Raw genomic sequence first — 13,037 nt, forward strand, 5'->3', positions numbered from 1 at the left:
ATGATCCCAGGGTCCTGGGGTCGAGCCCCGCATCGGGCTCCCTGCTCGGCGGGAAGCCTGCTTCCCCCTCTCCCACTCCCCTGCTTGTGTTCCCTCTTTCGCTATGTCTCTCTCTGTCAAATAAATAAATAAATAAATCTTTAAAAAAAAAAAAAAAAGAAAAATGAAAATCCTGAGGAGAGTAAAACTTAAAAGTCCTCACCGAAGGAAAAAAAAAGACACAATGCTTTTCAAAATGAAAGAACTATTAAGTGCCAATGAATCCTGCTGGCTATATTTTATCACTGATATCACCAAAGGAGAAAACTACATGAAAATTTACTTTGCACAAATGAAATCTATTCTGTAACTACATATGCTATAAAACATATACAATTATATAAAATTGTATGCAAGAAATAACACCCCATCTTACACAAACTCTTTTAGAAAATAAAGTTAAACATAACCACTATATGACCCAACCATCTCACTCCTTGGCATTTAGTCAAGGGAAATGAAAGCATAAATCCATATAAAAACCTGTACACGAATGTTCATAGCAGCTCTATCGTAACAGCCAAAAACTGCAAACAACCCAAATGCCTTTCAACGGTTTAATTAACAAATTGGGATTTCCCCAATGGTGGAATATTGTTCAGTAACAAAAATAATGCAGTACTGATATATACAAGCACATGAATCAATCTCAAGATTATCAGGCTGAATGAAAGGAGGCAGACAAGACAGAAAACATACCGAACAATTTCTCAAATAACTCAAGAAAATGCAAACTAATTCAAAGTAAGAGAAAGCAGATCAGTGGTTGCCTGTGGACAGGGTGGGTGTAGGGGGCAGGGAGGGGCATGAAGGTGGGATTACAAAAGGGCAAAAGGAAACTTTGGGGTGAGATGGACATGTTCATGCTCTTACTGTGGTGAAAGTTTCACAGGTATATACCTATGTCAAAATGCACCCGACTGCACATTTTAAAAATGTGTAGTTTACTGTATGTCAATCATACCTCAGTAAAGTTGCTTAAAAATAAAATATCACAGCAAGAGAATAAAAAGGAGGAGAAAGGGGAAGAGGAGGACAAAAAAAGAAAAGAAAAAAAATTAGTAGTAGTAGTGGTGGTAGTATTGACCTTGCCTGACCTTGAGACTCACATAATGCTACAGGAATCAAAAGACAGTGTGGCATTGGCATAAAGATCAACAAACAGTTTACAAGAATAGAAGTGAGCACCCAAAATGCAGCCACACTTACACAATTATTTGATTTTTCAAGACACCAAAACCATCCAAAGGGATAATTATTTTCAGTAAATGGTGCTGGAACCACTGGATATCCACATGGAATGCAATAAACCACACCACTACCTCACATCATACAAAAAAACTGATGCAAAATTGTTTAGAATTCTGTTTATTAAATAAAAACAAAAAGCTTTTAGAGTACAAAAGAATACCTTAGTCTCTTGAATTACCACCTAGGAATGGAGGCACTAGATCGTATATAGTATGGATATGTTTAATTTTTAAGAACTGCCAACTTTTTTCCAGCTAGCTGTACTCTCATATTCCCAGACAGGACACACAGAACAATAACCATTACCAACTGATAAATTAGCTTGATCAAAATTCAAAGTTTTTGCTCTTCAAAAAACATGATTGAGAAAATGAATAGAGGGACGCCTGGGTGGCTCAGTCAGTTAAGCGTCAGACTCTTGATTTTGGCTCAGGTCATGATCTCAGGTGGTGAGATCAAGCCCCATGTCGGGCTCACCACTTAGCGGAGTCTGCTTCTCTCCCTCTCTGAGGGAGGGAGGGAGGGAGGGAGGGAGGGAAGGAAGGAAGGAACGAACAAACGAACGAACGAGAGAAAGAACGAGAGAGAGAAAGAGAGAAAAGAAAGAAAGAAAATGAACAGAAGACCCATAGTCTGGGAAAAAATATTCCCAAAACATATCTGACGTATCTGACAGAACCTGGAATCCATGATATATGAAGAATTCCTTCAACACAATAAGGAAAAAACCAACCCAATTAAAAAATAATGCAAGCAATTTTAACACTTTACAAAAGAGCTACAAATGGTCAAAAAAAAAAAAACCACATGGAAAGCACTATCATCATCATCATCAGGCAGATGCAAATTAAAACCACAATGCAGTATCACTAGAATCCTCCAAATGGCTGAAATTAAGAAGACTGACAACACAAACTGCTTGCGCGACTGGAGGACCTCTGAACCCTCCTTGCTGGTAGATGTGTAACATGGTCCAAGCACACTGGAAAAATGTCTGGTGGCTTTTTATAAAAACATATATGTACTCTATGACCTAGCAATTCCACTCCCTGGCATTTTCCTCAGAGAAATGCAAACATCAGACTTATAAAGCAAGTTCCACAGCAGCTTTCATCTTCAGAGCCAAATCCTGGCAACAGCCCAAGAGCCCAACATCAGAAGAATGGATTCACAAACCGGCTCTATTTATACAATGGAATACTACTCAGCAAAAAAAAGGAACTGATCTATCCAACATGAATAAAACTCAAACCATTATGATGAAACGCAGTGGAACACAGAAGAGAGCACAGTCTGATGATTACACTCCTGTGAAGTTCTAGAGCAGGCAAAACCAACCAGTGGTGCAAAGAAATCTGAACAGTGGTGGCTCCTGGGGGTGGTAGGCAAAGGGAATGACTGGAAGATGGAATGAGGTAATATTCTCTATTTTGATACAGATGGGATTACACAGGCATATGCATTTGTCAAAATTCACTGATCTGTGTATTTCTTAATATATAAATTTGTGTATACACATAAAAAGAGGTATAAATAAACACTGAATGCTCATTAATGATATGCACACCAAATTGTTTAGGGGTAAAGTGTACCAATGTCTGTAACTTAACTTGAAATATATTAAAATCATTAAATTGTTTTCATTACCCCATCTGCAGCTGAGTAACACCTGTCTGTATGGTTCCCAAAGAGCTCCCTCATCTTTGGTCATTTCAAGTGGTGTCCCAGCTTTTTATTGTTAAGCTGTGAGAGCTGAAATACTTAACCTTGTGAGTGCCCCTTCATCAAACTGTGGAGAAGCTACTAAAATAGCCTACCACCGATCCTAAAAAGTTCTGACTGCTGTAACTACTCTGAAGTAGTTTCTGGACAGGTACATGATAAAGCAAATAGAGCAAAATGTTAATGCAGGTTTAACTACAGAATCGAGGTTGTGGCATGTGAGTTTCTAACTGTACAATTTTTTAAATTTTTTAAGATTTTATTTGAGAGAGAAAGAGAAGTCACAAGCGGTGGGGAGGGGCAAAGGGAGAGGGAGAAGCAGATTTTCTGCTGAGCAGGGAGCCTGACCCACAGCTCGATCCTAAGACCCCGAGGTCATGACCTGAGCCTAAGGCAGATGCTTAACTGACTGAGCCATCCAGGCACCCCTCTAACTGTACAATTTTGAGTTTTCTGCACAACTGAAAATTTTTACAGTAAAATGAAGAAAAAATCTACTCTGCAGATGTCAAAATACGCTAGCAACAGGACAGCAAAGTCCCTACCACACTGTTTTTTGGCTACACTAGGAAAAAGAAAAAAACAAAAAAAGGACCTTTCAAAGGCTACTCACTGACCATGAAGTAAGGAGCTGAAGAAAATTATAGAAGACTATTGGGGCACCTGGGTGGCTCAGTCGTTAAGCGTCTGCCTTTGGCTCAGGTCATGATCCCAGGGCCCTGGGATCGAGCCCCACATTGGGATCCCTGCTCGGCGGGAAACCTGCTTCTCCCTCTCCCTCTCCCACTCCCCCTGCTTGTGTTCCCTCTCTCGCTGTGTCTCTCTCTGTCAAATACATAAATAAAATCTAAAAAAAAGAAAATTATAGAAGATTATTATAAAGAAAAGGATGAGTAAGAAAGGCAAGTTCAAATAACTGAAAAAATGACAAAAGGTTCAAAAGAGCCAGAACAACTCTGGTGCTAGGGTGTAATGGGCACAGATTTTCACCAGCACAGAAATTACTAACTCTTGACCTTTTTAAGTCCAAGATCCTTTTAGTACTATCATAAAGGAGGAAAGGTGGAGGGGCACATGTAGAAAGAAGACTGGTCAAGAGTGTCAAATGCTGCTGAGGTCAGCTAGAAAACATGGAGGTCACTGCTGTCCCTGATTAGAACGGATGCAGTACCGTTGTGGGGCAGGAACCTTTGTGCATCATGTTAAGGAGCGTGTAGGAATTAAAACTTACTTTAAGAAGCCTAGTTATAAAAAACAAAAACACCCTGTTAAAGGTGGAAGAGACATCAGTATGTTCCAGGGCTGGTGGGGGTAGGCCAGTAAACTGAAGGCACAGGAAGAAATGAGATACATGACATTCAGGTTCCTGGTGGTGCTAGGATGAGCTGGGATCCAGCGTGCAGGTGGAAGGTCTGAGCCAAGCTTTAACTGACACCTCATCCTGTTTTAACGGGAGAAAAGGCAAGGAATATCTTGCATGTTGGCTTCTCTATTTTCTGTGAAACTGAATGCATATTCCTTAAAGGATCAAGCATGACTTTTTTTAATCCTCTGAGACACAGAGTAGCATATATAGAAATATACAGAAAACATTCAATAAATACTGGGGAGAAAAACAAAGCTAAAATTCTACGCAAAGCCCATCCTCATAATGACAACGAAAACTGCTAATTATGCTCCACTGTTTCTTAAGCCCCCTGGGTTTTCCACATAATGATGCTCTGTGTTAACTCAAGATTCACCAACACCAAGGCCCCAAAGCATTGGAAAGAGAGCAACGCAGAGAATACACTTACCTCTGAGTAGTTACACCAGGCAGATCATTTAGGACAGGTGACAGGAGGCTATTTTAGGAGATTCTCCAATTTAACAAAGAGGCACTCACAGTAAGTACTTACTATTTCAACTCTCGGACTAACAATAAAAAGCTGCAACATCATTTGAAATGACCAAGTTGAGGCAGCTCTTCCAGAAGAACAATGTAACACAGACAAGTGTTTTCCAGCTACAGATAAGGTAATGAAAACAATTCAGTGATTCCCAACCAGCATTTTTAAATCAAACAACCGATTAAAACATGATAGAATCACATGTAGTTAAGGTAAGAACTGTTTCATGAAACTTTTTCCATATACATATCAGAGCAAAATATAAAAATTTCTTAAAGTGGGACGCCTGGGTGGCTCAGTCGGTTAAGCGTCTGCCTTCAGCTCAGGTCATGATCCCAGGGTCCTGGGATCGAGTCCCGCATCAGGCTCCCTGCTCTGCGGGGAGCCTGCTTCTCCCTCTGCCTCTGCCTCTCTCTCTCTCTCTGTCTCTCATGAATAAATAAATAAAATCTTTAAAAAAAAAAAAATTTCTTAAAGTGACTGGGGCAGTAAAAAATTTGAAAACTACTGATGGATGGTTCGAAGCAGAAAGATAAAGACTATAAATCGTCGATTCTATATAAAATTATATAGTTGCATATAAAAAATGAAATCTTGCCATTTGGGACAATACAGATGGAGCTAGAGGGTATTACTCTAAGTGAAGTAAGTCAGAGAAAGAAATACCATATGATCTCACTTATATATGGAATCTAAAAAAAACAAAACCAAAACTAACAAATACACAGAAATGGTGATGGGGTGGGGCTCGAGCAAAACAGGTAAAGGGGACTAAAAGATACAAACTTCCCGTTGTAAAATTAAGTCACCGGATGGAAAGTACAGCATTGAGAATATACTCAATAACATTCAATACCTTTGTGGGTGGCAGATGTTAAACTACACTGTGGTCAGCATTTCCTAATGTTTGTAATTGTCGATCACTATGTTATGCACCTGCAACTAATACAATTTTGTATGTCAACTAAACTTCAATAAGAAAAACTTCTCAGCTTTAACCTCTAATGCGGTAAACATCGATAAATACATAAACAAAAGCCCTTTGTGATCCTCAGTTTGGAAAAGTGTAAAGGGCTCCGGAGGCCCAAGGCTTTGAGAACCCCTGGTCTCAGTTATTGTTACGCAACAAAGTCATGAACACCTAGTAAATCACGCAATTCTCCTTTTTCTCCTTTTACTCCACTGTTTGTCCACAACAGTTTTAGTCGTCCTATCAAGCGAAGGGCTGGCCAACAGACTTTTGTTACGTGTTGCGGGGGATGTAATAAAGGCTCAGGTTTCAACAGTAGGACGGAGTCACAGATTTTAAATAATTCTGGGCCTGCCCTTACTCTCGTTTCAGCCGGGCACAAACCCTTAGTAAAACGACAGACGTGAACCACCAGAACCGGGGCACGTTCGCAGAATACGGACAGATGGGAGTGGGTGTAAGGAGCAGACAGGGAAACTTCGAGGGAAAAGGGGCAGCTGGGGAGAAATTGCCAAAATCTTGGGGTCTGCTGTAATTCCCCGCCTCCCTAAGACTCCCGAGGGAGGTGTCAAAGGGTGGGTCTAGAGAGGCCGCTCCGGAGCTCCCACCAAGCCTCACCTCTGCCCAGACCCCCTCACCCCTCCTCTCACTCCCAGCGCCACCCACCCGCACGTCTTCGATCGCCAAAGCCCCACGACCCCCAAGGATCCTCACCACCAACAGGTTCCTGTCCTCCACCAGCTGCCGCTTCCGGAGGATCTCCGATTTCAGAACGTCCATCCCGCTGCCCGGGTTTACGCTCGAGCGTCCCTCTCGGGGTCCTGGAACCAAGCCTCACCTAGTCAGGCGCCGCGAACCCACCACAAACAAGCTCAAATACCTGACAACGACTGACAAGAACCGCTTCCGGCGGAAGCTGAAGCAAGCGAGAGGAGGGGAGGGAGTGCTCCAGGGCCCCTGTTGTTGACGAAGCCGCTGTAGACTTGCGCCCCCTGGCGGCGCCCTCCGGCAGCGCGCCTGTCGTTTATGCTAGTGGAGGTAACAATGGAAAGTAGGCTGAAACAGGAGTCTTCTTGAAGCCTGTGGAGGTCGACCTGCTGTATTTTTAAAGAGAAGTTATTACACCTGCTTGTATTTGCTAGTTCAGAAGCAAAAGCCTCCTCATAGAACACTTCAATTATATTAATTAGGGCCAGATCCTCACTCATTAAACCAGTTCACACCAGAGTTCCTGAAGTTACCTGCTTGCCAAAATGAATGCACTAAAGTGGGAAAACCCTTGGGGCACCTGGGTGGCTCAGTCGAGAAGCGTCTGCCTTCAGCTCAGGTCATGATCCCAGGATCATGGAATCGAGCCCTGCATCGGCCTTCCTGCTCGGCGGGAAGCCTGCTTCTCCCTCTCCCTCTCCCCCTGCTTGTGTTCCTCTCTCACTGTCTCTCTCTCTGTCAAATAAATAAAATCTTAAAAAAAAACAAAAAAACAGTTCTTAAAAAAAAATAAAGTGGGAAAACCCTGAGCAATACTGTTAGTTCATTAGTACAGAATAAAGGGGCAGTGTTGATTGCCACCCTGTTAAATTTCCTGTATAGTTAAGCGACGATATGCATTTAAGTCGCTTCAGAAGTAAATGTCTCTCATTTCTCAGTTCTAAACTGCTTACAAATCTTGGTGATAATTGAACACTTACCCCAAGCTAACTGAGATAACTGTTATGGTCATGTGTTCAGCAATCAAGATTTTCAGTGACATGATTGGAGATGTAATCAGAAAGAGTGTGTGTGTGTGTGTGTGTGTGTGTAAGTCCAACCCAAGAAGAAAAATTAAATTGTGGAGAAAAATTATGTCTAAGATTTTAATTTTAAAAAGACCCTAAGAACTGTTTACAAAGCATTTATCTTTGGTTCTATGCCATTGAAGCTGTTTTTGAAATTCCAGATAAATCACAACTGAACAATATTTGACAGGCTAGTTTTTCCCACTCAAAAAGGAAAGAAATATCATTCAGTTCAGTCGATCGATACTGAGTAAGATGATTTATCAAAATAAAAGATGGTAGAGAACTGTTCGATCAATTTACAAAGTTGTGTGTGTGTGTGTGTGTGTGTTGGTTACATTTCATCCAAAAGATAGCTGACTTTTACCAGAAATAAATCAACATAGGAAGTTAACTCATTCTCTGACCTAAGATGCTGTGCTAATTTTTAGGGCTTTGGAAAGCTTAAAATATTTTACCAAGAAAAGGTCCTTGAATTAATAAACACGGCGACCCTCTTATATGGCTATTGGTCTCCTGAGTCACTTATAATTCCCTAAGCAAATAATTTATTAGCATTTGCCTGTTTTAGGGTTAAGAGATTATTACACAGAAACATGAATGAGGGGCACCTGGGTGGCTCAGTTGGTTAAGTGACTGCCTTCGGCTCAGGTCAAGATCCTGGAGTCCCAGGATCGAGTCCCACATCAGGCTCCCTGCTCAGCAGGGAGTCTGTTTCTCCCTCTGACCCTTACCCCTCTCATGTTCTCTCTCTCTCAAATAAATAAATAAAATCTTAAAAAAAAAAAAAAAGAAACCTGAATGAAGGACTGACAGGGATGATAGTAACAATAATGGAAGTTTCCAGCAAAGGAACAGGTGGCCAATGGGAGACAGTAAGTGCAAACCAGAGAAACAACTAGCTACCAAAAACAGGCTCCTTTTAAATTTCAGACTCTCACTGATTTCGGTGTTTATGGAAACATGTGCATTAAATCTTGACAAAGGCTTGAGATGGAAGAAAGATGTGTACTTGAACAAGCAAAGTGATGAGTAAGCTTTTCAATACAGAAGGGAAAAAAGACTCCCCGGAGAGAACGAACCCATCCTAACTCTAAGGGAGAATGTGTTCATTTTCAACCTATGCATTCTGGAGCCACCGGGTGGCTCAGTCGGTTGAGCATCCGGCTCTTGATTTGGCTCTTGATTTCGGCTCTGGTCAAGATCTTAGCGTCATGAGATTAAACCCCGCCCTCCCAGACTCAGCTGGATGTCGGCTTCAGATTCTTTCTCCTTCTCCCTCTTTCCCTCCCCCTGATCATGCACTCTAAATAAATAAACAAACAAATAAATAAAACCTTTAAAAAAAACTGCATCCCATTCCATCACAGTAGTTATTTAAGAAGTGAAATATTGTTAGCAACCCAAATATCCTAAATGGGAGAATGGTTAAATAACTTACAGTTCATACATAGAACAGAATAATCTAGAACATTAAAAACCATGTTTCAGAAAATATTCAATTATGTGAGAATGCTCATGATATAGTGCTTAATGAAAAAGTAAACTAATGAAACTAGAAATCTAGTATATGGTCACTTTTCGATTAGAAAAGCATATAAACTTAGAAAAAAATTATTGGTAGGAAACATATCAAAATATTGGCTTGTTATCTGTCAATAGTAACCACTGGTGATTCTTTTCTTCTTCACACCATAACTTGATACAAGTTCCATAATTTGGAGAAAATATCTAGAGAGCAGTCATTTTCTGTTTTAATTATTGAAATTCTTTATAAATTTTTCCAGGGTAACTACTTTAGAAATTATGTGTGATAAACTTTAAATAATGCCGATAAAAGAAAGCAAGGGATTGGACACTAAATATTTGTGTAAATCTTCATAATTATTCAACCAATATTTAGGTGTCTTCTGTGAGCTCTATACTACTTTAGGTTCTGTGGCCTAAACCAAATACAAAATGTTACCCCTCCTCTTGAGGATATTACCAGCTAGCTTGGGAATCAAGAAATAGATCCTGAAAAGTTAACTTATGTAAGATAAACATGATTTAACAGCATAGATGAGGTTATAATAAAGTATTCACAGAAATAAAAGACCAGTCATTTTCTAAAAGAAGAAAGAGTAAAAATCAATATAAGAATGATGAGATTATTGCTCTGCTAGAGTAACTCATCCAAAGGGAGATTGTCATTTCTAAAGACTGGAAGAAATACCAAATTTAATCAGGATGACCTGGGTTTGTTTTGTTGCTGTCCTAAAGAATAGAATGTAGCTTTTTTAAAGCTAGATAATCTAGTACAGTAGCCCTCATTCTTCAGTTTGCCTTAGAATAACCTGGAGGACCTTTTGAAACCCAGACTACTGGTCCCCCTCCCCAGAACAGCTCAGTCAGGAGGTCTGGAGTCGTGCCCAATAATTTGCTTTTTGAACAAGCTCCCAAGTGAAGCAGCTGCTGTTGATCCAGGGACCACACTTTGAGAACCACTGATCTAATACATTATTTAGAAATCTCTCCGGGGAGGAAAAAGTGGATGAGTCAGAAACTCAGTCTGCATGGAGTCCTGATAAACAGGAGTGGAGGAGGAAGCAAGTGCCTGTGTATTTGTAACAGTTATGGACTCCTCTGAGGGCGCCCTCCCACGCACAGTGATGCTTCCGGAAATTTCCTAATGGGAGGGGACAGGCTGCCTTTGGATTCAGCCACATTCACATAACTGCTTTGTGTGGCTATACCATGGGCAGGTACCTGACGCAATCTGGGCCAACCAGAGTCCATTCCCTAGAAAATTGGCATTGGAATTGGGTCAATCTTCCTTTTTTTTTTTTTTTTAAGATTTTATTTATTTATTTGACAGAGAGAGACACAGCAAAAGAGGGAACACAAGCAGGGGGAGCAGGAGAGGGAGAAGCAGGCTTCCTGCTGAGCAAGGAGCCCGATGTGGGGCTCGATCCCAGGACCCCGGGATCATTACCCAAGCCAAAGGCAGACACCCAACGACTGAGCCACCTAGGCGCCCCGGGTCAATCTTTCTAAGATGCAGGAAATATAAATGTGAATTCGAGTGGTGGATAGCCATTTCAGTAGCAAACTGGAGCCAGCCCAGTCTTTACTGACCTGCAAGAGCAAACTGCTAAATCTTTAAGAATTTTATGAGTCAGCTGTTAAGCATGCCATTATTAAAAGTTAAATGTTTATTTACATAAGTACTTTATAAATACAGGTAATAAATACACAGAACCTATTACATACAATCGTGTTATTACATTTTACTATAATTTATACTCTTGCAGTTGGTTATAACTATTGCCTCTTTGTGGTGGAAATTCCACGTGACATGCTACCGCACATTTTTCAACAACTCCACACTTGTGAAATGTCATATTGGTAGATTCAATCAGCCACAGTGGGAATATTTACACCACCGAAATTGGCAACCACTACAAATCTGGACTTGATTTATTATTTTGTTGATTGTCTAAACTTTAAAGAGTTATGAAAAAAAAGTTACTAATACAAACCAGGGTTTCTCAACTTTGGAGCAGATAATTCTTTTTAGGGAGAGAGATGTTTGGCATCTATTTATCTATTAGGTGCCAGTAACACCCTCCTTCTATAGTTATGACAAGCAAAAATGTCTCTGGACATTGCCAAACGTCCCCTGAGGAGCAAAATCTCTCGCTTGTCAAAAACAACTGATAACAAATGAAATGTAAAAGTGTTGTATCTGCAGCTGTTGCCTAGTAAGTAAAGAGGAAAAAGACTGAGGGAGATATTCTTCCAGGATTCGAGAACTATTATCTGATTCAATAAAGAAGTCATCTCACATGACAAACAAATGAAGTTCCAACGTGTATCTTTGTTGTTTCACTTTGGCCTTATTCATTGATTTAGCAAAAATATTAAATAGCATTCATGTCAGAGCTAGACTCATTCATCCTTTATAACCACAGGTTAGCTGGGGATACAAGAGTTCTGCAAAAATCAATTAAAGCATTCTGTGAGAATCAGCTGGCTACATGGAACTCACAGCAAAAAAATATTGTATTCACTATTACCTAATAATTATTATTATTCATTATTACCTAATGTTGTGTCCTCCATATGCTTTATATCGGTAAGGATATCAGTAGGTAATTACATGAATATATATGCACACTTCTTTTCCACCAGAGAGCCAGTTTATATATTCACCAGCACAGTGCTGGCCATCATCCACCTCCTATGTGGGCTTTGCTAAACTCTTCAGTGAAGAAAGTTGGAATATCAAGAAGGAAGAGAAAGATAGATTTTCAAAAAAAATCATAAATGACAGACAACGGAGAATAATCCCTGAGACCCTCTGGATTTCCAATTCTCTACTTGGATTCATCCTGGAGTCCAGCTTGCATCTCTATACCAAAAAACACTACTGAATCTTTACAACATATTTCCACCCTTATTTTAAGGTGCACTTTCTTCACAGTTAATGTTTCTGAATTCAGGATGTATCCTACAACCAATGTGTTTGTAGTGAATGCTGTGGTGTTGTTCTGCCTAGGACCTCTCTTTAGGACCCAGGCACCCATCCCCCATCAGCTGGGAGTAGGAGGCGCACATCCCTCACTGGGCGAAGCCCCAGGCTGCATGGACCTGCGTCCTCCATGGTTACAGGCTCTCCCAGGTGGTGTCAATGACCAATGACCGAGTGATGTGGGGATTCCAAAGTCCAGCTCATTGCCTCAACTTTGAGCATCTCAAAGGGTCATTGTCACTGCAGAGCTCACCATGGGGTCACAGGAGGTCTGAGTTGCAAGGCTCTCTGCCAAACCCTGCCTTCCTCATTCCCTTACAGAGGCATCTCCAGGAGCAGTATCTAGGAGACCATAAACACTTGCATGCAAAAGAAAGCAATGCATTGATCAGCAGACACAGGTGTTCAGGTTCATTTGTTAGGAAACTATTAAATTGGCATTCTAGCTTTCACATCAGCCATTTCTGTGAATAGGGTTAGTCAGTTACCCCAGAGGCCGATCCAAATCTGGTAACACATGCAAAACTGAAGTTAAGGATGTTAAAATTTGAGAAGAAACGCTTGGATCCTGGTGGATCTACAAACAACGGCCCTGTGAAGCCTAGGCTGAGAGACCAGCTGGCAATCCCCACTGATGTCTCTTTGTCTGGAACTTTCGCAGCGATCAAACGAGAGGGACAGCCCACACACCCATCAGTCCCCTTTCTGTCTTCCTGGCCAGTGCTTGTCTGCTGTGGTCTCGCCTTGTATTCCCTTCATCCCAAAGCTTTTGTACTGTTTTATTAGTGGGATGTGGGCACTGAATGAAATAAAGAGTGGGTTCAGGAGAAAAAAATTCAAGATGAGGAATAAGAAAGGAGAAATAACCTAGAGTACAA

At 40.8% G+C, this 13,037-nt stretch overlaps 1 protein-coding gene across 6 annotated transcripts in view; it reads right to left on the bottom strand.

Annotated features, from left to right (window-relative positions):
• PRPF18 (pre-mRNA processing factor 18) overlaps positions 1-6,793 on the bottom strand; it is a 55,644-nt gene extending 48,851 nt beyond the window's left edge. For 3 of the 6 annotated variants that reach the window (XR_010411704.1, XM_064592054.1, XM_045874390.3), the window contains exon 1: positions 6,586-6,793. Coding sequence is in view for 5 of the 6 variants with exons in the window: in XM_064592054.1 (XP_064448124.1) it covers positions 6,586-6,651 (66 nt within the window). In the remaining variant the exon portion in view is untranslated. Of the gene's footprint in view, positions 1-4,910; positions 5,018-6,585 lie in introns of all 6 variants that reach the window. The other 3 variants (XM_054507356.2, XM_045874392.3, XM_045874393.3) reach the window with 2 other exon arrangements.
• Positions 6,794-13,037: the final 6,244 nt, after the last annotated feature.

Source organism: Mirounga angustirostris, unplaced genomic scaffold (genome assembly GCF_029215605.1).
Source record: "Mirounga angustirostris isolate CCGP_5_RB_7025 unplaced genomic scaffold, mMirAng1.0.hap1 SCAF_5, whole genome shotgun sequence".
NCBI lineage: Eukaryota > Metazoa > Chordata > Mammalia > Carnivora > Phocidae > Mirounga > Mirounga angustirostris.